Source organism: Theobroma cacao, chromosome 2, assembly GCF_053813885.1.
Source record: "Theobroma cacao isolate CCN51 chromosome 2, ASM5381388v1, whole genome shotgun sequence".
NCBI classification, from domain to species: domain Eukaryota; kingdom Viridiplantae; phylum Streptophyta; class Magnoliopsida; order Malvales; family Malvaceae; genus Theobroma; species Theobroma cacao.
The window spans coordinates 47,906,555-47,930,242 of NC_142640.1; the positions used below are offsets into that span (position 1 = coordinate 47,906,555).

Here is a 23,688-nt window from a genome sequence, read left to right on the forward strand (position 1 = left end):
TAAGTTTTATCAAAATTTTTAAAATATTAGATTAAATTATGCAATTAGTACCTGCATTATATAAAAAGTATGGATTTAGTCCCTGCATAATAATTTGTGTGAATTGCATCCTTCTACTTTGTTAATTTGTTAATTTTAATCTTTAACTTTAACACCATTAAATTTGACCGTTAAGTATGTTAATGTGGCATTTTTTATTAAGCTGACATTGCATTAATAGGGATAACGTGGTATAATGCTGATATGGCAAAATGTTTATCTGGTAAAAAATTGCTAACTCTCCATGTGAGGCAAACAAAGAAATTAAAAAATTCACCCTAACTCTAAATTAAAAATTAAATGAGATTAACAAAAAAAAATTAAGAACTTAAAAAAACGATTAAGAGAGGAAAAAAAATCTACATCCAAAGAGGGAAGAGAGGAGAATCAAGTGGTTTAAAATCTGGAATTGAAGATAGGGAAAATAATGAATTTTCTTTTTTAAAATTCAACTGATATTGAATTAGTAATTTTTCATTGAATTTTCAATCGATTAATACAAAGACCTTTGATGAAAAGTATCAGTTCACATCGATTGCCACTGCCAAGGTTGCTTCTTTGGATTAGAAGATTGGTTTAACTGAGAAAATAAGTGCAGGCAAAACCATGGTGAACAACAAAGTGAGGGAAATGGATCAGAAGTCTCAGGTTTCCAAAAAGATGAAGTTTGCATTTACAGCCGCTGAGTATACAGTTAGCATCTGCTATTTTGCCAAAAGAAACGAATCTAGACGAGATTGCAACAAAGTATTTGTATTAACTAGTTGAATTTTCAACCAAAAATTGTTGATTCAAAACTAGTTAAATCTTCAAAAAGAAAATCCATTATTTGCCCCACGTTTGATTTCAGATTCAAGATAAGTTGATTCTTCTTATTTGGCGGTAGATTCAAGGTAATTCGCCCCTATAGGAAGAACACCTCCCTAACTTTGCAGAAAAGCTACCTAACCAAAAACCGTTGTAGTCACATAAAACACCACCTGCAGTAGCCAAATTAGTACTACGACGTAGTGCACCATCAGAGTTCACTGCCACCCAGCCTTGCGGGGGGTTCTGCCATCCAACTAACATTTCTCTTTTATAGCCATTCGGACTACTACGTGTGCAGGGAATTGTGACAGCATGATATGATGCAGCAGCTAAGCCTTTTATCATCGATAACTTCCTATTCATGGGGACCAACTTGCCTTCAAAAATTTTCACATTCCTCCACTTCCAAAATATACCAGCAAGTGAATCCAAATAGAATAGCTCAAGGGATACCATCAACACAAACATTATAATTTTTTAGATTAGTTAACAGTCAATCTGACAGTAATTTAATCAATTATTTTGTTTTTTGAAGGTTCTTAATAATTTTTTGTTAGTCTCATTTAATTTTTAATTTAAAGTTAGAATTTCTTTTCTAATTTCTTTGTCAAACTCACATAGAGAATTAAGCATTATTTACAAGATAAACATTTTATCATGTCAACATTATATCATGTCAGCTTTATCAAAATATCACGTCAACATACTTAATAGTCAAATTTAACATTGTTAGAGTTAAAGATCAAAATTAAAAAATGACCCAATTCATACAAATTATTGTACAATAATTAAATTTATACTTTTTACATAGTATAAGGATTAATTACATAATTTAACTAAAAAATAATATTATGTTTGCTTAATGTTTTTTGTCACGACTCGAGTGATCAACAGTTGGGAAGGCCAGCAATTGAGTCAGGTCAACAGCACAAGTAGGCCAGTACTCTGAGCAAGCAACTACCCTTGTAGACCAACCAATTGGCTCAAAGTCGGGAGACCCAACCTTTAATTGATTGGGGTAGAGTTGTTTGCACGGAGTCATATCATTTATGAATCCTTTAATTGATTGATATATTTTAAATTTAAGTGTAAATAGGATAAATATTTAAATTTGAACCATACAAGCATGGTGAATATTTAAAATTTGAATGCATTAGTCATTTATCTTGAATTTAAATTTAATATAAGCTATATAAGGGACTAATTATGTCTATAAATACTCCAGTGTTCATATGTAAAACACACCAAAGTTCGAAAATAAAAATTAATTCTCTCAGGTTTTCCTCTTTTTCTTTTTTAATTTTAGGTTACTTATTGTGTTGTTTAAAGAATCTTGAGTCTTTGACTAGTTTTGATTAAGTTTATTTAGACTCGTTTCCACAAGAAAGGTTAAGGTCACATGGCATGTGCTTCCATTACTCAACCCATGACATTTTCATTATTTATCTTTTATTTTTATTCATTTATTATTTTTATTTATTTATTTTTAAAAATATGTACCAATAAAATAAAATAAAATCTAAATAATTACAAGATATATGTTATTCAATAATTAAATTTTTTCAAAAGTTTAAGTACAAACTAACAACCCAGATACATGCATGTGTTTATTTATTAAAAAAAAGACCTAGGTCTTAACAATATGAGTATTTACTTTAAATAGTTGGTGTATGAGTTCATTATTCAAAAAATAACGTTAAAATTTATTTTTTCTCAAATAAAAAAAATTAACTTTAAATTCTCCATTCCATAAAATTACCACTTGGGCTGGATTGAAGGTAATGAACTAGCTTTTGAAATGCTCAGATTGTAATAATTTTTTTTTTGTTTTATGTAAATGGTGAATTCACCCTCAAATTTATGGTTTTTCATATAATTTAATCAAATTTTTTAAAAAATAAAATTTCGTTTAGTTGATATTTGTGCTATTTGTCTTTTGTTTCTATTCATTTTATACTTTTTTGCTTTTTATATTTTATTCATTCTATTATAAAAATAAAAAAAATAAAAAATTAAGAATAAAAATATCAATCAAATAAAATCTAAACAAGATAATGTTAGCTAACAATAAAATTCTCAAAATTTAAATGCAAACCGAAAACACCGAACATTGTTATTTTATTAGTACAATAATGAGCCTAAAAATTAATCTTGACAATAAATGCATGCGTTTATTTATTCAAAAAACTAACTTTAACACCTCGAATATTAATTTAATAACTGATGTATGATTTTTCACTCAAAAGTAAGATTTGAATATTTTTTTTTTAAATAAAAAAAACTTAATTTCGGATTCTGCTGTCCATATATTAGGACAGTGAGATTGAAGCCATTTGCAATTTTCTTCAGGTAGAAAACCAATGAGGGCCAAACTTGTCCTCCACAGGACCAAAATGTTCATAAATGGCCACAGAAGTGGGTCACACTCCAACAATTTGACTGTAGAAATCAGACAAAGTGGCATACCACTAGCCTTTTAAGATGACAGCTGAGCCCGATAGACTCAAAAGACAAGGAGCCAAAGTCCACCTGTACGTATCTGTTTAATGAAATAAGGCTGCATATACTGAACCAGGACAAGCAGTGACGTACCCATCGGTGTCTTTAACGCAAGTTGCGAGTCCCCACAGGCTAAGCGTGGATGGGACCAACCTTTTCATGCATGTGGAAATCATACGCTTAACTCTAGGAAGAGGTTAATTATTATTTTATGAATTTTAATTTTATTAACTCAATGCTTTAATAATAATAATAATAATAATAATATTTTTATAATGAATTACAATAATTAACCTTTAACGTGATGATTTTTAAACAAATTATAAAAATTATATTACTTAATATAACAAGTTCAAAGAGTATCTCTCTTTAACAAAGTCTTGTTATATTACTCGTGTTCTTCGATGTTATGGCGGCAGACAATGTTTGCACGAAGGAAGAGCACATGTTAACCGTTTCTTAGAAAACACAATTCTCTTTGTTTTCCCTTTCGTCCAGCAGGCCAGAGCAAAACATGGCCAGTCAGTCCATCAATATTTTAAATTAAATATAATAAATTTTTTGAAATTTAAATATTATATTTAATAAATTTTTTATATTTTTATTTTAGATTAAATATATTATTATAAATAACGATCAATAAGGAATTCAAAATTTTAGAATAAAATTGACTAAATGCTAATCATATAAAATTTTAGATTAACCAATTATTTGATTAAAAAAATTAATTATTTTTTAATAAAATTAAATTATGACATAAACTAAAGGGTGACGATCCTCACTAGCTTTGGTCCGCCCTTGATAATGAATGATTCATTGCCATTAGTTAAACGTAAAAAATGAAAATATCATATAATTATAATATTATATTATATCATTATCCGTTATGATATGTCAAAATGTCATTATCACACTTAAGTGTTACGTGATATAAAATAATAAATAATATTTTAATTAATTATAATTAATCAATCATTCGAGACAATTAGCTTAACATTATCTTACTTTCTTATTTAACTAACTTTTTATTTTGTTATTGATCAAATTTATTTAATTGTTGAATCAATAACTAAAGGCATAGTTTAAAATCAAAGTAAAGAGGTAATGTGCCAGCGAGTGTCTGTGTCTATATATATATATATATATACACTATTAATTTATGCATAACCTAATTATTGATTTTCATACAACTACACGTTTATGGGACAATTATCGTTGGGTGTAACAGAGATGAGATTAAGGCATGTGAATGCAATGGGCGTGTTACCAAAAGTCCAAAACAGTGGATGAAACTAAAGCTCTCTCCAGCTAATTCTTTTCTTTCTTTAACACAGACCAAAGTTATGAATAATCAATCACCTTTTCTATTTTCTTGTTTTTGGGTCATACTTTATCAGCTTTTTAATTCTTTTAACAAGAAAAAATCGTAAAAGAATCACCACTACTTTACATTACTCAAACATTGTATTTTGTCTTAAATTAAAAAAATTATAAATTTTTTTAACTTTTAATCATTTTAATATCACTTGATTCGTTACATCAAATTTAAAACTTAACATTTTGGACCTTGTAGCATTCTCTCTTGCGACTCATTTTTATTAGTATATATAATGTTTAAATAAAATTTTAAATTAATTTTTATATTCAATCAAATTTATATATTTTTATTTTGAATCAAATAAATTTTACTAATTAGTAATTAATTTAAAATAAAAATATAAAAAAGTATTTAATTTAAAAAATATAAAAAAATATTTAAATTTATTTTTTAAAAAATATTATATCAAAAATAAATTTTTAACTGTTACTCGTGTCATAAATTTCATTAGACAGGTCAAGATAATTGTCAGACTATCATTGATTTTTTTTCTTTTTCTTTTTTTTTTGAAAATATATCATTGAAACTTTGAAAGAGATGTGACAGAACTTTCAAAGCACGTGTACTGCAATAAACTGTTATTGGCATTAGCCAATTCGCCATGAAGGTCTCTGTCGAGTAAAATTTTTACCATATCTGGTTGGACGCCTTGGATAAACAAGCAGGACATTGTAATTTTATCCGATGGTAATTAACACAAAGATTCTAAATTAACGGTGAAAAAAGAAACAGGAAAGAGAACATTACAGTTAATAAATTATATTCGACACTCCAGCCTATTACATGAAGATAGGAATATATTGAGCTCAATTACCCAAAAAGAAGGAAAATAACCAGTGAGCTCAATTATTCACCACACGACATTGACTACATACACAACAAAAAGTGCCAAACGACAGTACCCACACTTACAGCTGAAGGAACCAAAAAGTTATTTTCTTCAGCTGCTTATTCCGTTAACCCGCCTATGAATAATAAAATGTTAAAACAAAGATAAGGAAAGAAAAAGCAAGGTCCTAACTGTTGACAAATGCACATTGCTTCCTAATCTCACCTTCTGATCCTGTCTTAACATTGATCCGACCCATTTTCTCCATAGACTTGGCAAACTCAGCATAGAAAAATTTGAGGGGATTAGAAAGGAGTTGGTTGATGAGAGCCAAACTAGTTGAGTTTGTAGTCAAGGCAGCATCGGAATTGAAAAGACCCCTTCTCTTGGTTAGGAGAGTGTAGTAGCTAAGATCGAAGGTGTTACGGCTTCCAGGGTCCATCTCAACTTTTGTGGTGTTGTCATTGGGATTTCTACACTTGTTTGCCTTGAGATTAGAAGCGTATTCACTGTCAAGGGTCGGGTCAACACCGCCAGGGCCGCTGGAGTTGTACAGTCGGCGTGAAAATGCTGGGCAATGAGATAGCCCGATAGTGTGAGCACCTGCAACAATTAACCAAAGCAGATGACAATGTTGAAAGAAAAACGTGGCATCAGATATAATTGGAAATGTAATATGATATCACTTTGTATACCAGATAGCAGAACCAAGTCTTTTGAATCAAGTCCTTGGTTATTGAAAAGTCTTAGGAGAGTAGTGAAGTTGCTGAATGGTGATGGAATGTTGGCATTTGCTTCCGATACATTTGAGATCACCCCGTCTCTTCGTCCCGTTGGAACATTCCAAAATGGACCTCCCTGTTTGCAGCCAAATGAATTGCAGTTAGAAACAGCAACGCTTTCGGTAATGAAATCCAGGTAATTATTAACTTCCGGGAAGTGATTTACTTACAATGACTACGACAGAGTCCCTTGCAATCAAAGTAAGGATATCTGCACAAGAGACAACTCCGGGGCATTCAGCTTCGAGGAGGCTCTTCACTCTATCAATGAAATCAAAGCCTCTGAGTGTTTGATTTGGGACAGCATTCTTTTCTGGCGATTGGCCGGAGGTTGCGTTTAGAAGCAGAGATGCATCACAACCCTGAAAAGCAAATATTCACTCTTAGTCCTTGCATTCTATAGGGTATGAAACAAAAGAAAATGGGAGACCAAAAGATGTACATACCCTGACAAAACAATCGTGGAAGTGCATTCTAATGAAGCTGGCGGCCAGTGATGGGGCATTAGGGATGTGCTTGTTAACATAGTCTTTCACAATCTTCTCAGCTTTAGGACAGCTCTTAGCATAAAAATCCATCTGCAACTGAGCATGAGTGGACCCTATGATTGCTAAAAGACCCAACAGAACAATCCCCAGAAAGCCTGTTCCTGCCATTTTTGACAGAACTTGGAACAATGTCGTCTCACTTTCTATTCAAGTTCTATTGGGAAAACCTCTTTGAAGAAAGCAAAGTTTGATGTTGTTCAATGTTGGAAACCAAGGGAAGTTCTTATAGACGTTGATTTGAATTACTATAAGATTAAAAAAAACAAAGAAAGCAAGATAAGATGAAGCCCGTTATTCACCTTACCTATTTTACAATTTACTATAATATATTTTAATCTAAAGCATTGGAATAAAAAATATGATTAGTTATGCGCCTGTCTCTTACCAATTGACATAGGATTCATACTGTAACATCAAGGGGTAGGCGGAATTTATCCGAATAAACAATTGTGTAATGCGGAGATTCAGCTTATGTCTGTCCACGTGAATCAAGTCTTTAAATTGATTTAAGTTGATTAGAATTAAGCTTAATTACCGTTGTAATTGGTATACGTGGCGGGTAAGCATCTTATGGATGCAGATTTGGTGGATATGATCTTGGATCATGTTACACTAAAATCATGTGAGATAAGAACAAGATATAGAGTAGAATACAATTCAATTGGTTCACCTGCTCTCGATGGCTACGATATCATCACATCATGATGCATTTTAGCCTTGAGCTGTCCGCCTACTTTTTCTATTCAATAATTTGGTACCTGCTGCCACTTTTTTATAGCCGACTATACATTGGGGTCAAGAAACGAAAAACTTGGATTCATGAAGAATAAAGTTTGTCAATCATGTTCGAAATGCGTTGTTAATGCTTCATGCAGATGCGTAGAAGATGAAAAGAAACAAAAAGGAAAAAGGGAATCCAGTAAGCAAGCTGTCAAAGAGAAACAGGACATATAATTATGATCTCATTACATCTAAGTTGTTTTTTTATTACACAATATTACACAACAATTTTGGAATGTCTTAGAGCATATGCCACATGTACCAATAATGTAGTATTGAGTTTTAGGCAGGGACCAAATTTCAAATAGTAACTCGACAAAAAGGAAAGAAAGCTCCACTTCTAACAATGCAAAGGTTTGAGAGGAAAAGTACATATTTAGTTTGGCTGTCTCTTTTGTTTTGACTTGACAAGTTGCTTTCATTTTCTGTATTAGAAGAAGAGAAAATTTTAATTTATTAAATTCAAAAATCTGATATCAAATTAATAAACTTTTGATCTATCAAACTCAAAACTCTTGTATCATGTCAGTAAGATCTTGATTGTATTACTAAAAAATTTAAATAGCTATTAGTAGTAAGATTGACCAAACGAGTAACTTAACTTCCAAAACCGAAAAGAGAACATATACAGTGACAAGAGAACAATATCGATTTCTTTGGAACTCAGTGGTACACATTTTCTTAACAAGTTTGGAAATGTCTTGGGGCATGTCAGTTTGGTTGAGGCAGGAACGAATTCTATCAGAAAAAGATGACAAAAGAGGAAAGTGATCTGCAATTTCATTCTCCCACCACTTTTGGTAAAAGAGAATGTTAACAGTTCGTTTCAAAAGGCCACAAAAACAAAGCAAGAGTGACTCCACCATGCATCAATTACATACAATTATTATGACTTATTATCTAACGAGTGTAATAGGTTTTTATAAAAACAAACGCTACAAAATAAAATAAATTAACAAAATCAAACTACTCATAATGAGTTCAATTTTTTTAGTTGAAAAAATAAAATAATCAAAACTTATTCTTTTGACAGATATCATGTATCAATTACATTTCATAATTGCATTTAATTAAGGTACGTAGTAATTAGTAGTACTTGATAAAACATCATTATATTAAGAAACCGTAGAGTTCAATTTACTATTAATTAATCTGATAAATTTTATGATTGAAGTCATATAATTGGTTTTTTTATAACTATTTTATTTTATATTTTGGAATAGATACATAATAATATATCATGATCAATGGCAAAATTAACATGACCGAGAGAGGCAAACATGGTATGCCCCATGGGAGAACATGTCACGGGGGACAGGCAAGAAGACGCATACGAGGAAGTTTCATATGTCCTTATCTTCATTATTTTCTCCCTTTTTTCCCTGGCTGTCCCACGAGACAGGCATGCCTAGATTTTTTTTTTTTTGAAAGATAGGCAGGCCTAGATATTGATATAACTTTTAAGTTTATCTTGATTTACTTTTGATTTTTACTACTAGTATTTGCTTTTATTTTAAAGTAAACCATGAAAATTTTTTACACTCAAACATTTGATTCATTAATCGATATATGACCTGTTGTTAAAGAGTAAGTTTAAATCTCTTTCTTTAAATCTTAAAAAAAAAAATTTAATTAAAATATATTAGAAAGAAGATATTGGGCCTTCTTGTGATGTTTGGTTGGGTTACAGCATCAAAGGTACTTCCTTCTTATGTTTCCTTCTATGCTCACTGCTCCCTTGAGGATGATGCTTGGACTTTCTGATGCTTGCTCTTGTTTCATATTGCAAGTTTATTTCTGTTGCCTTTCGTTTGTGCTTTTGTGGCTTTTTGGTGGATCCCCTGAGTCTTGTTTCCAAGTTAAGAAAGACTGATGTTGAAAGCCTTTGAAGGCTCACGGTTTGCTGGGTTCACGATGCTTGATGTGAACAACCTTTTAGTGTCATGAATCTGCTACAACTTTTTCTTCTACGAGTTCCATTATGCTTTCTTTTTGTTGTTTTTGATTTGAATACGCGGATATGTTCACGCGGCTCTCGTTTGTTATGAGGCTAGAGATGCTCTGCGAATGCTTCTGTGTTTTTGTTTTTACTGTGTTTTGCAGTGGCACTCTGATCATAGGCGTCTTTTGAAATTGTATAGCACTTACCCACACCAGAAGCTTTATCCCACTAAAGTCTTCCTTTAGACTGTAGTGACATAAACTGGTGATTGAAGAATAAAATTCTTTAAAAAAAATATAAATAAATTTTTTTTACTTTGTTTTGTTTTCTAAAATATTCAAATAGTTTCTTACTAAAATGTTGGTAAGCTTGCTTTCAGCCTGTCTAGTTTTGACATAAACCTAATATTGTATTAATTTTCTGATACATAATAAAATTAACGAATCCATTTGGTTGAGAAAAAAAATATGATGCTACTTTTATTTAAAACAATTACACAATAAATTGGTAATTATAATTAATAAATCAATTCATATTTATAAATAAAACTTTTGAGTTGTATCTACCAATGTAAATGATAAAGAAGTAACCCATTGGATAAATTTTGGTCATGAATACTTGTAAATCTATCTACCAATGTAAAAAAAAATAATTTTATAATAAAATCATATAAAAAAAAAACCCATTAATCAATGTGCTTTTCATATGGTAACTAATTAAAGAAAGGCCCCTGTCATTGTTACCATTTAAGAAAGAAAAAGGTGGCCCTTTATTTCTTTTCCATAACTTGGATCTGAAAGCTACTTGTCCCTTCAACATATAAAATCCCCTAAACTTTCTTTTCCTTTTTTTAAAGATGGAATCTCGAAAATTTTAATTTCGGAACCAACGACACATAATTACTAACTAATTAATTATAAAATTAACCACACACTTTATACTATCCATCATAAAAATATCTAACAGATCTGCTAAAAAGAATGGCCGGTCAATTGCTAAATCAATAAGGGGATTAATAAATCCCCAAATTAATTAAGAAAGGTATAATATTCAAATACGCTCTTAAATTATTTAAATAAGTTTTTAATTTTTTATTACATTTAATTAAATTTTTATATTTTTATTTTAAATTAAATAAATATTTATAATTAATAATTAATTAATTATAATTAATAAAAATATCACTTATCATTTTATATTTACATGGCATTAACATAATATTGATATGAAAAATAAAAAATATTATATGATCATGCTATCATACCAAATTAATATGTCATATCATCAATAATTATGATATGTGAACATGTTACATTACGATCAATTCTGATATTTTAATATGTCACATCAACGTCATGCGATATAGAATAACAAATAATATTTTGATTAAGTTAATCATTAATCATAAAAACTTATTTGACTCAAAATAAATAGTAAAAGAATTTATTTGATTCAAAATAAAAATATAAAGATTTGATTAAACGTAATAAAAGTATAAGAGTTTATTTGAATTTTTTTAAATAATTTCAAAACTTTTTTGTATATTATGCCATTAAGGAATGTCTATGAATTGAGTCATGATACCTTCATCCTCGTTTACTCATATTCTGAATAAAGATGATCTTATTTTTAAGAAAGGAAGTAGGGAGGCACGGAGAAAAGCATTGCTTTTCCTTCTCTCAATTTGTGTTTTTTCTCTGGATGATGTAACAATCTTATACATTTATAATTTTATTTTATAATAGAAATATCCAACAAATTCATTTTTTTTCTCAAAAAAATTCCCTTTCATATCTCATAAAGACTAAAATTGAACATCAAATCCATGAATATTAGAATTCATTAACGACGAAATTAATAATAAATGAATAATTAATTTTTAATAGAAACGTGTATAATTTGTTTAAATTATTTAAATATTTTAAATCTTGTAATTATTTAAACAAGGTTTATCGATATATTAATTTAAAATTTTATTTATTTTAATGAAAAAAATCTTACCTAAACCTTATCCATATTCATCACCTAATTATATATAAAAGGAACAACTCAACGGAAAGACAAGACTGATAACACTAATTAATGTTCCCAAAGACCGAGAAGCATCTCCTTGACTCCTTTTGTTATCCCTAAACGGGAAAAGAAAGAAGACTAGGACAAGAAAAGAAAAAGTTATATACTCCTACTAACCTAATAATATGTTAAAAAAATAAAAGAAAAAGAAAAAAAATATTAAAGTCATGGTTCACCAGCTGCCAGCAATGCAAATATTATATGGATTATTCAATGCAAAAGTTGTCATTGTCGGCTTGCCACCAAATATTTAAGCTTCAGAAGAGAGAATTTCCCTCCTACTGGTGATATTATTGCTTCTCATGCTGCTGGGGGATTGCATGTGCTGCTTGGCAGTATTTTGTTTTCAATATTATTTAATGTGCCAAAAAACAGATAAAGTTTGCTAAATAAGTGTATAATTGGATAAATTTGAGGAATAGATTTTTTATTGAGATATATAATAAATAAATTGTATAATTGACTCATAAAATCATGGGATGAGAGCCAGTTGTCTTGAAATTCTGTAATATATGTAACAACTAGGCAAGGTGGTTTATGCTGCTGCAGTTTTTCTCTACTCTGGGCAATGTATCTAAGGCTAATTATTATCTTTCATTTAAATAATGGCTGCATGTATACTTTAGATCATGGCAGGCTTTTTACTCTAAAATATGCCAATACATATGGTTGGGTTGGAATTCCTGGCAAAAAAAAAATGTGGGGTTTGGCAGATTGATAAGTTATTAATTAGTTTGGATGGAAAATATTATGAGAAATTAGAATATGACCCGTGTGTTACACACGGGCTTCTTTACACATATCTTTCCTTTTTTTGCTTTGACATTTTTTTTTCTTTTTCGTATAAAATAGAGGAAGTAGAATTATCAGAGAAGTTGTAAATATCTTCCATTCTCTCTTTCTCTAAGACTGAGCTTGTGTTATTGTTGTTGTGTTTTACAAAAATTTTATTTGAAAAAGAAAAACTAAGTGCAGTTCTATTTGTTTTTGCTCTCATTTTTTTTCTGTGTTAGAAAAGACTTAAAAGAAAGAACAAAGTTCAACCCTTTTGTGAGTACTTATTGTGAATTCATCTTCTTCTTTTGTTTTTTCTCAAATTTGTTATCAATTCTTTTTTTTTTTTGTTTCAGAGTCTACTATTGTACGATGATAGAATTGTTAAGGAACATTTTTTATTTTTTAATTTTACTCTCATGCTTGGGCAATTTAAGATTTTTTTGGAAACTTGTTAAAGCTCTAAAACCCCTTCTTGAAGCCACCCTGTCACAGCTTTAAAATCCCCCCCTCAAAACCTTACATGTGGCAAAATGAAGAAACCCCAAGTTAATAATGTTATAGATTGTTGTGAAAAATGTGATTTAGATTTTTGATTATTTGACACTGTTGTAAAAACTATTGTGAAGAGTTAAATTATTTGAAAATGATTAATGTTTAACATTGCTAAAATGTATCAAAAAATAAATTATCGCAAAGTTTAATTTTAAATATATGTAAAAAACTAATTTTTAGATTTTGTAAAAAATTAATATTACTTCAAACTAGAAATTAAATAGTTATATTCTCACTATATTTTTATTTTTGAAACACATTAAAATTTTATTTAAAGTGCAGAATATTTGAATAATTGATTGTTTCTCAAAATAGCTTTTTCAATTGACTTGAAAAATACAATAAAAGAACATTTTTCGAATCAAATCAACAAGTATTTGACATTGTGTTTGAACTAAAAACATATTTTGACATCGCAAATGTAATGTCAAATTAACAGCTTGTAACAGGGTTTAGTAATTGATGATACATATATAGTCTATATTTTCATAATTTTATACAATTGTATCGGTCAAATCATACAATTTGTACCATATATTTCGAGTTTTATCATTTTTTTCTTTAAATTTCATAACTTTAAATTGAATATTCTTTTTGGACGTTTCATTATTTTTTTAAATATATATATGGTATTAATTAATACCACATGCTAAGCATTAATTTAATTATTATTAGTACAAATTTCAACTTCCAAAGTATCATGTTTTTCATCATATTTTATGTAACACTTTTCTGCCACAACAAGGCCTATATGGCTTGGATGGAATAATGGCCAGCAGTTTCTGATGGTGTGTATCTATCAGAAATAATTAACTAATTAAGCAAAAAATTAATTATTTGCAAACAAGTAATCAAGAAAAGGTCAAGGATTTTATTGAGTTGGAATCATGATTTAAAGTGAAAATATTCTCACAAATTACACTCAGCAACAATGTACGGCTGCAGTTTGTAAAGCCATACTCATAAATTAACACCAACAACACATTTTTTGTGGCCAAACCTTAATTCACATCTTAATTTAAGATGCCACAAAAATAAACAAATCTTCAACAAAAAAAAAAAAAAAGAAAAGAAAAGGGTTCTTCTATTAATTCACCACAGCACAATGTTTCCTGATTTCACCTTGGTGGCCCGTGAGTACTCCAACTTTACCCATCTTCACCATTGACTCAGCAAAATCTTTGCCGAAGGTAGACCCGTGGGTCGAAGACTGAAGGATGACATAAGCTTTAGTCTCTTTATCATTGAGAAGGGCAGCATCAGATTGGAAGAGCCCTCTTCTTTTAGCTACGAGAGTGAAGTAATCTTCTTCGAAGTTCTTGAAGCTTCCAGGGTCCATCTCCACCAGCGTAGTTGTGTCTGCTGGCTTACATTTTTTCTTCAATTTCACAATGTAGTTTGGATCCATTGATGGGTCTGTGTCACCTTTGCCAGTGAAATTGTAGAGACGGTTGGTGAATGCGTTGCAATGAGATGTGCCAATGGTGTGTCCTCCTGTATAACTCGAGACAGCGCAAATTAAAATAATTTTTTAGATAGACGAGTAATATAGATCAAATTTGCATCATATTATGACTTAATACTGAATCTTATTATTGTGTTTTAAATTTATTAAATTTTTATTTAAAAATCAACAAAATTGAAATTATAATGACAAAATTCAACATAGGGACAGATTTAGTCTTAGTCCCGATTAAAAAAAAAAACCAAAATGAAAAATACCTGATAGAACGGCCAGATCTTTTAGGCTTAAACCTTTAACAGCAAACATTTGTTTAAGTGTGGTTATGTTGGCAAAAGGAGAAGGCAAGTTTGCGAAGACCTCATTCAAGAGTGAAACTCTTCCATCTCTTCGTCCAAGGGGAACTTCCCAGAAGGGTCCATATATCTGAAAAGGAATTTAAAGCAAATGAGATAACATATTGTTTTGGTTTGATATACAATATAGAGAAAGAGAAAGAATGATGAGAGGCATAATTAGTTACCATGGAAACTGAATCTCGAGCTACTAAGGCAAGGGTATCCGCACAGGAAACCACACCAGGACATGCTTCTTCGACTGCGGATTTTACAGCATCAATCACATGGAAGCCTTGCAAACTTAGGTTGGGAACTGCAGCTTTCTCTGATTGGCTGTTCTTTGTGGAATTTAGAAGCACTGAACCATCGCATCCCTGAAAATTAGATAGAAAAACAATCAACTTGTTAAATGATATAGCTGATTTTGATAGACATATACAGAAGTTTACCATTGAAATAAAGTGCTTAATTTGCTCTATAATCATTGATAACCGTACGTGTTGTATCTAAACATTGGATTTAATGATAAATGTATGTATTCTTTATTTAAAAAGTTGATTTCGAATCTTTTTCATTAATAAAAAATATGATGCAAAAAGGTTTAACAACTTACTCTAACGAAGCAGTCATGGAAATGCATCCTAAGCAAAGGAGCTGCGAGAGTTGGAGCTCGAGAAATGAACCGGTAAGTTGTCTTCCTGATAATAGACTCTGCTTTAGGGCAGGTCTTGTAGTAATACCCGAGTTTCAAGCCCTCAGCATTGCTGAGGTCTAAGACCAGAAGAACAAGAATCAGCTGAAAAAGGAGAAAGGAGAGAAGCTTTTGGCCTGCAGCCATTTTGTCTTGAGGAGATTAATGAGACTTGATTTGTGTGAGCAATGTGGTGTATGCAAAAAAAAATGTGGGTTATATTTATAGTTAAGCTAGCTGAGTCCCTTTGAACATGTCAGGGTGCAAAACTGTCACTAGATTGGTTTATGATTGATTTGATAAGGTCAATAACCAAAGAGCTGACTTCCAGAATATAAACAGAAGGAAATTTAAATGCATATTGCAATTTGTATATAAGTTCATTTTTTTCTCTTTTTTTTTTTTAGAAAAAAATCAATGCACAATAGTGTTGACAAATAAGATATTAATTAGCTAATTTAATTAGAAAAAAAAAGAAAAATTGGCTAGACAATGAAGCAAATACATATTCTGCTTTTGATTAGTACATGCAAAAAGTCTATTATTTATACATGTCGAATACCATTCACCTTGTTCCAATTCCATCCTCCAGATTGCATATGGAAATGTACTGAAACTCACCATTAATCTTGTGATTAGTTCATAGCAAATTAAATTTTAAACATTGTTATTAATAAATATATCTACAAGGCTCCAAAATGTATGTATAGTGAATTATTTATACAATATATATATATATATATATATATATATATATATTGATTTGGAGAAATTAACAATAATTCATTGTGTTCAAAATGTAGGATGAACTTATTCATTCATTTTTGTGCATAATTAATATTTTCATACATCTACTTATATAGCATATAAATTAAAGGATATATAATACATTTATATGTATGTTTAAGTGGATAATTTTGATGCCGATGACCTCAACAATAAATTGAACACTATATGATAAACACAATAAATTTGAAAAATATTCAAGCCGTTTAATTGTATGCACTAGCCTAACTTGTTAACATTTTCCACTTACCGTGGATTTTTCGCACAACATTAAATGTTATTTAATTATTCTTCTTCTTTTTGCTAAAATTAGGATAGAATTATTATTTGTGACAAATGGTGAAAATTTAGTAGTAAAATGTTGGTGCATACAATACAATATATATATATATATATATATATATATATATGATTTTTTTCTTTTATATACAGTTAATGAAGTTGAGGGAAGAGAGAAGAAAAGATATATATATATATATATATTAACCAGCCTGCCTATCAATCTCAATTATCAAATTTCAACCCTAAGCTGTAAGACTAGATATTGGTTGACGTTTTGACAAATACCATGCATGCCTAAGCATATGTTAGCTCAAGGAATCTTATAATTATCAATCACTTGTTGATATATTAAGTATATAATTAATTGTCCCAACTTGATTTTAACATCCTGTGATTGGTGGTCAATGCAATTGATTGACACCTCAACCAACAGAGATATTGTCATGACCTAATATCCGAAGGAAATGACAAGATTTACTCACCAACATGTCACAGAATGTTGATGGTGAATTGGTAACTGATTAAGGAAATATATAATATTAAGCATTAACTTTCATATACCTAATTTTTTTTAATTTAATATTCCATCCCCTCATTCATGGCCTGTTTTCATGCTTTTGCCTTGTATATGTTAATTTAGTCTGTGAAGAAATTAAATAATTGCCAACAATTAATCATGATCAAAGCTTAATCTTCTGTCATTTTTTGACCCACCTCTAATATTGAAATCCGAACGGAAATCTTAAAATCTCTTAATAATGAAATTAAAGGATGAACCATCAGATTACAAAGATTGATACTCATGAACAATTTTAATACGCATGAATTACAATATTAATTATGGTTTAAACTCAACTTTAGCGTGTGTTAGCTTCACGCACAAGTTGAAAATTGAGGAATCATGTAAGCACATTGTCATTTAAAAATGAAGCAATTAGTACAAGCCGCATACCCTGTGTTTGTTGGCATATTGTACACTCTCTAGACCAAAATATTCTGTATTTTATTCATGGAGATAGTGTTTAATAATTGTCATTACTGAAAATGATTATGATAAATACAAAAATGAATCACGACTTTGCTTGCTGCCAAAGCAAATGACATTAATTGACAATTAAAGCATTAATTAAGCATTTTCGTGTACATAATTTTTATAACCTTGCTGAAGCCAAGCTCCATACTCTTCCAACAATTTTGACCATACCGGTCCCCTTCTAATCCATCTCATGTGGCCGAGTTCATCACTGATGATCACATGCACAGATTTTCCATCCCAACAACTAGACCATGAAAAGTTTAGGGTTTGGTGCATATATAGTTTAGTCTATCAAACAGCTGTTAATAGGTCGTTGCAGAGTAACTATTAGAATAATCCCAGGCTGCTTTTTGTACGATTATTTGTTGGTTTTGAGCAAGTTCCATGCATTTCTATGGGAAGAGACATTATTTGCCAGGGCGGCCTGTTGGCAGCCATGGCTTTGCCGCCTAAAAGCTAGGAAACTTCATCAGTTTATGTAAACAGAGACCATTTCAATATTTTATCATATATACTAAAATTTGAATTCTGCTTAGGCAGCAATCGCATTCACTCACCAAGAAAAACATTAATTTCCTTTCTAATTAATGTGAAAAATTAGTTAATAGTATGTTACAAATTGGTAAGTGCAGGATGCAAAAATCAACATCTAACAATTTTTAACCTACTTAAGAAGCCTGATTTGGCATCCAATCCTTTTTCATTGTCTATTTTTATAAGCAAAAGTTCCATTAGGAAGTGAAAAATCCTCTCCTCTTTTAGAGAAACGAGTAGTGCTCTTTATTAAATAAATAGAAAAAGAGCTTCTATATGTATACGAAAAAAACATTTAAAAAATAAGAGGACGAATTATAGTGAAATTAATTGCAATAGTTGCAGTTTTTTAAGCTTTTTATATGAATTATGCATTTTGTAGTACATAGCGCTAAGCATTAGTCGACCAAATCACATGATCGACCGGTTTTGATTGATATTGAATCAATTATTTGATGTCGGTTGAAGATAGCGATTATTTCAGTTATTCCACTCGATTTTTGATGAAAACTCTTTTGTTGAAATCGATTGAATCATTGATTTTTTTAATTATATTTATATGAGAAATTACACATTTACCCCTCATTAATTCCCCCTTTACCTACGCTGCTTGCAACCTTCCCTTCGGAGCAAACCCTAAATCCCAAAGTTGTCAACCCTCCTTCCCCCTTCTTACATCGTAACCACACCTTGTCTAGCCTGAGTCACCTTGCCCTATCGTAGATTTTAGCCCCACTTGCCGAGTTAGAAACCGCCCGACTGACCTCATAACTAACCCACCGTGTTCAGTCATGCATGACTTGGTTGGTTCCTCCATAACTTCGGTCTGTGGTGATCGTTTCTAGCACCTTGATCAGCTTGATCGATTACGGCCTCCTCCACTATTGAAACCAACTTCACCAACCAATGCTACTATAGTACATACTACTCTATTCCATACAAATGGCAATACAAAGCTCAAAATAAGGATTTCTAATTTTGAGAAAGAAAAAAATTCAACAATCTATGTAATCTTGGCATAACCATTATTATTAGTACTTCTAGTTAGATGTTTAAAACTTTTCCCAATCTCCTCTTACCTTATCATATATAATACTACAACCACAACAACAATAATAAAAATATACCCATCACTCAAAAGAATGCCTGTTATAATGTTAATATTTAGAAGTTTCAACTTAAAAGTTTTTTCTTATAATAGAGAATGGGAGATAAAGTTAGCATATTGTACATAAGGCTCTTTTATATATGATAATGATAGCATAAGACTCAATAAATCTTCATATATACCAAAAAAAAGAAGTACCATTTTTTATATTGCTATTAAAAATTAAATTGAGAAACTGAAAATATCAATATATTAATAATATACATGTATCAATATCATTGATAAATACATTGAGATACTAAGAACATAAATATATCTTATATAAAAAAATCAACATCATCAAATAAATATTCAATTTTATGGTTGTCACTCTTTAAACAAGTGAATAAATGTACCCACACATGTTGATGCATAGGTTCCCAAAGTAGTCTATGTGCTCAAAATCAGTAACGAATTTAAGATTTTGCATGAGGGGTGATTAAAGGGTAATTATAAAAATAATCATATTATATATATCAAATTTTATACATATAATAAAAAAATAAAAATTGAAAAGTGGCGGTTGCCACCACTCGCCACTACCTTGACTCCCTCAGTTCTTAAAATGATGTTAAATAATGCAAAAATGCTAATAGTATAACCTGACTAATAGTGGTAAAATGAAATAATGCAGGCTTTACTTAACATTATTACACATCTTTAATAGGATTGAGGTCTAGCATTCCAATCTCTCGTCTCTTAATACTTCCTCAAATATATATGCACGAATTTTTTTTTTTTCTAAAAAAAAACCATGATAAAATGGCATTGCCAATAAAACAAAGGTGAGAGTACTTGCTCCTTGGAATATACACCTAATTATAAGCTGTTGATTCTCTACAGCGTATAGAGAAGCAGTCACTTGCAAAGAAGATGCCTTTGAACTTTCGAATGGCCATCCTCCCTCTTGACAGAAATGAGAATAAGAGACAAGAATTGGAATGTTGATGGGAAACCCATCTTGTTATTTATAGTCGAGAAAGCCTTTGGAGCATCATCATTGAATCAACAGGAATTCCAATATTTCTTTAATTAGATGCGTGGTGTAAGGTAATGGGTTGACTGTATATTAAATTTTGAGATATAAACTTTTTCTTCAAAGTTTTAGCCAAATGATACGCATGTCGGTCCAATTATCATTTTCCACTATAACTCAAAGTTCATAAAAGCAACACAATTTCGAAGAATAATGCTCTCCCGATCATGGAAAACGAGGCTCTACTTACTGCTGGGGATGTGATTTAATTAATTAATTAATGGTAGTTATAGCGAATCAATCCTAAAATTTAATTTCCAAGATTCTGATCAATATAATATTGTTTCCATAAGTCCACTCTTCCAAGTTGTTTTAATTGGGCTCCCCTCCAACAAAGTAACATGTATTTCTATTGCTTGTTGTTTTTTTATTCTTGATTTTTTTTGGTACATTGAATCCGGGGTTCTTCTTTTTTTAATTAGCTTTTGTTATTCTTGTTCTTTCAATATGTGGAATTTTATCCATTTACTTGAAAAATTTTCTTTCCCAGTTGCTTAACAATTTGTGTTCACATGTCTTGATTTTGTTATGTAAATATAAAGTATTAATAATATCAAAGACGGTTCAATAACATTAAATATTTAAAGTAAAATATTTAAATGAGACCTTTTTATTGAAATTAAGAAATTTTTTTAAGTTTTAAATAATCAAATTCATATTTTTTATTCGACATATTCAAATATTTATTAAGAAATACCAAAAATATTTAACTATTACAATTATTTTATAGTTTTTAAATGGTTAATATAAAATCAACAATCAAAATTTTTAATTCAAATAAATTAATTATCACATAAAATAAAGATAATATAATAATATAATATAAACTCTAAATTAAAGTAAAAAAGTATGCAAATATTAGAATAATAATATATAATTGTTAAATGCTCATTGTGAATCGTGAATGAAGCTCACGGTTTTATAAAGATATATAATAGCATAATAAACTTTTTGCATATTCTTCAAAGGAAAATTAAAGTTAGAAAAGGAAGAAAAAGCAAATGAGGGAAGAAAAATTTAATAGTGGATATTATAAATTGAAAAAAAATTGATTTTATATATAGGAAATAAAATAACTGTTAGAAATCATTTAAAACATCTTATTGTTAGTTGATTAAAAATAAAAAAAAAAATAGGTGAGAAAAAATAGCTGTTTAAGATTATTAAATACATATAACTGTTAATTGATTGAAAATAAGCAAAATAGTTGAGAATTAATAGGAACGTCAGAATTGGGAAGTGATAAAAAATTAAGATTTATTAGACACAAAATTAGAGAAGTGAGATAATATGTAATTTATTAACTATTTTTTACTTTTACATATTTTTAATAAGGAAATGAAATAATTAGTTTAGAATTAATAAGAATGTAGAAGTGAGAGAAAATAAATGTTTATTAGACATGAGAGAATAGATAAATATTGTATTAATTATCTTAATTTTTATATATTTTAAATATAATTAATTATATTATTATTATAAAAATATGGTGCTTCTTTAAATTTGAGATCTAAAGCCCTTACTTGAGTGGCTTTACCCAAGGATTGGCCCAGAATAATATATAGATAAATACGAATCCAACATAATTAATTAAATATGTCAAGATTTTAAATACATACATGGATATGTTAAAACGTATTACAAAATACGACTAACGCATTTAATTTTATATGAGACAAGATAATTGATAACTCGTCTAAGCATGATTATCATGATTAAATTTGTATTAAATGGATTTATAAATGAGTTATACACGTTAAATTATACGAGTTGACATGATAACCCGACTAACTAAACGAGTTCCATGAGTCTTGGATGGATTAATTAAATCTACTTAAAACTTGTAAATTTCATATCTTAAACATAACTATAGATTATCGATCTTGAGCTGTGTTAAAGAATCATGTCTAAATTACCAAGTCTAACAGTAGCATGCGTTTGTAAACTACAACGGATTTGTGACTTATGCCACAGAAATAATTTCAAGTTAATAATTTCTTAATTTGTAATTCAATGGACACTTGTCAATTATCGAGGCTTTCTTATAGAGTTTATTATTGTTGGTGTATGGTATAATTTTCTTTCTCTTCATACTCGTGCTTCAAACCACTTATAAAACGCAATTGGAGTGAATTCAATCAACAGAAAAAGTTGTAGAACAGTTATATGTTAATTGGCATGATTTCTCACTCATCTAACGTGACTCATCACTCATGAATATCCAGGATGTAATTTGCATGCATTTTCATCTCTAATTTCAATATAGGAAAGCTCTATAAAGTTTGTGCATTGATTGGAAGTAATCATCGGCCTCTCGCAAAAGTGTGTTGCAAGTGGCAGAAATGAGGGTTATCATTGTTGCCTGCGGACGTGAATTTGCCATGGAAGTTGGTTTCCAGGAGCCTGTTTTAGCAATCAAAAGACAGGCAGAGCAGCTTCTGGGAATCCCAGTGGAAAGACAAACTCTTTCCGTATGTGATTGGGAGCTAGTTGATGGCCTAGACATGGAAGATTACCCGATTGTTACTCACGGTACAAAAATTGACCTCACCCTCAAACCCCTTTCACCTTCACTTAACCATCGCACTAAAATCCAAATCACTGTAAAATTTTCATCTAGACAGGTGAACATTGAAGTTGACAGAACAGAAACCGTGCGTAGCCTAAAAGAGAAAATCCACATAGTTGAAGCCACACCAATTAAAAGAATGTTACTCTTCTTTTCAGGAGTCGAGTTGGCAGACGATTTTCGCAATCTGAATGAGTATGGTATATCTGAGTTTTCAGAAATCAGTGTTGTCCTGAGAACTACGAATCGTTTAAAGGAAGACCCTCCAACGAGGGGGCTGAATATAGTGGTGCAAATGTCTTCAAGCTTGCTAAATGCAGCTACCATCCCACTGGAAATGAAGGACTCCAGCACTGTTAATGATTTGAGACAGTTGCTGCTTAGCAGAAAAATTCTTCCCGGAGATGATTATCTGTTCATACACAAGCAGCGGATCATGCGTGACAATTGTAGCCTTAGGTGGCATGGTGTTGAAAATGGGGATTGCCTTTATGTATTTAAAGGCACTGTTAGTCGTGATGGACATTGACGTATAAAGTCTACAGTGTCAACTATATATTAAGAGATCTAATTCGAACTTAAATTAAGTGATCATTCTCTTAAATTGCTTTAGTTTTAGAGGAAAAGAATCCTGGAATATTGATAACTAAAGATCACTTGTTAGCCGTGGTGGATTGGCATGGTGTTGATAACCAAAGCTCACTTGTTAGCCATGATGATTAACAAGAAGGATTATGATAATCAAAGCTCACTTGTTGGGTGGTAAGCAACAAGTGGTAAAGCAATAAGCATTTAACA

At 30.2% G+C, this 23,688-nt stretch overlaps 3 protein-coding genes across 3 annotated transcripts; 1 reads left to right on the forward strand and 2 right to left on the reverse strand.

Moving 5' to 3' along the window:
- Positions 1-5,547: 5,547 nt before the first annotated feature.
- LOC18610075 (peroxidase 3) lies at positions 5,548-7,088 on the reverse strand. Its single transcript, XM_007045537.3, has 4 exons — positions 6,784-7,088; positions 6,508-6,699; positions 6,251-6,413; positions 5,548-6,158 (listed from the first exon to the last, which is right to left on the reverse strand). The coding sequence occupies exons 1-4, from the start codon at positions 6,991-6,993 to the stop codon at positions 5,743-5,745; spliced, it is 981 nt and encodes a 326-aa protein (XP_007045599.3). The 5' UTR covers positions 6,994-7,088; the 3' UTR covers positions 5,548-5,742.
- A 6,769-nt stretch (positions 7,089-13,857) lies between these two features.
- Positions 13,858-15,707, reverse strand: LOC18610076 (peroxidase 27-like). The gene is made up of 4 exons (XM_007045539.3): positions 15,423-15,707; positions 14,995-15,183; positions 14,732-14,897; positions 13,858-14,503 (listed from the first exon to the last, which is right to left on the reverse strand). The coding sequence occupies exons 1-4, from the start codon at positions 15,645-15,647 to the stop codon at positions 14,097-14,099; spliced, it is 987 nt and encodes a 328-aa protein (XP_007045601.3). The 5' UTR covers positions 15,648-15,707; the 3' UTR covers positions 13,858-14,096.
- Positions 15,708-22,663: 6,956 nt separating this feature from the next.
- Positions 22,664-23,419, forward strand: LOC18610077 (Ubiquitin-like superfamily protein). Its single transcript, XM_018115250.2, has one exon. The coding sequence runs from the start codon at positions 22,664-22,666 to the stop codon at positions 23,417-23,419; it is 756 nt and encodes a 251-aa protein (XP_017970739.2).
- The last annotated feature ends 269 nt before the right edge of the window (positions 23,420-23,688 follow it).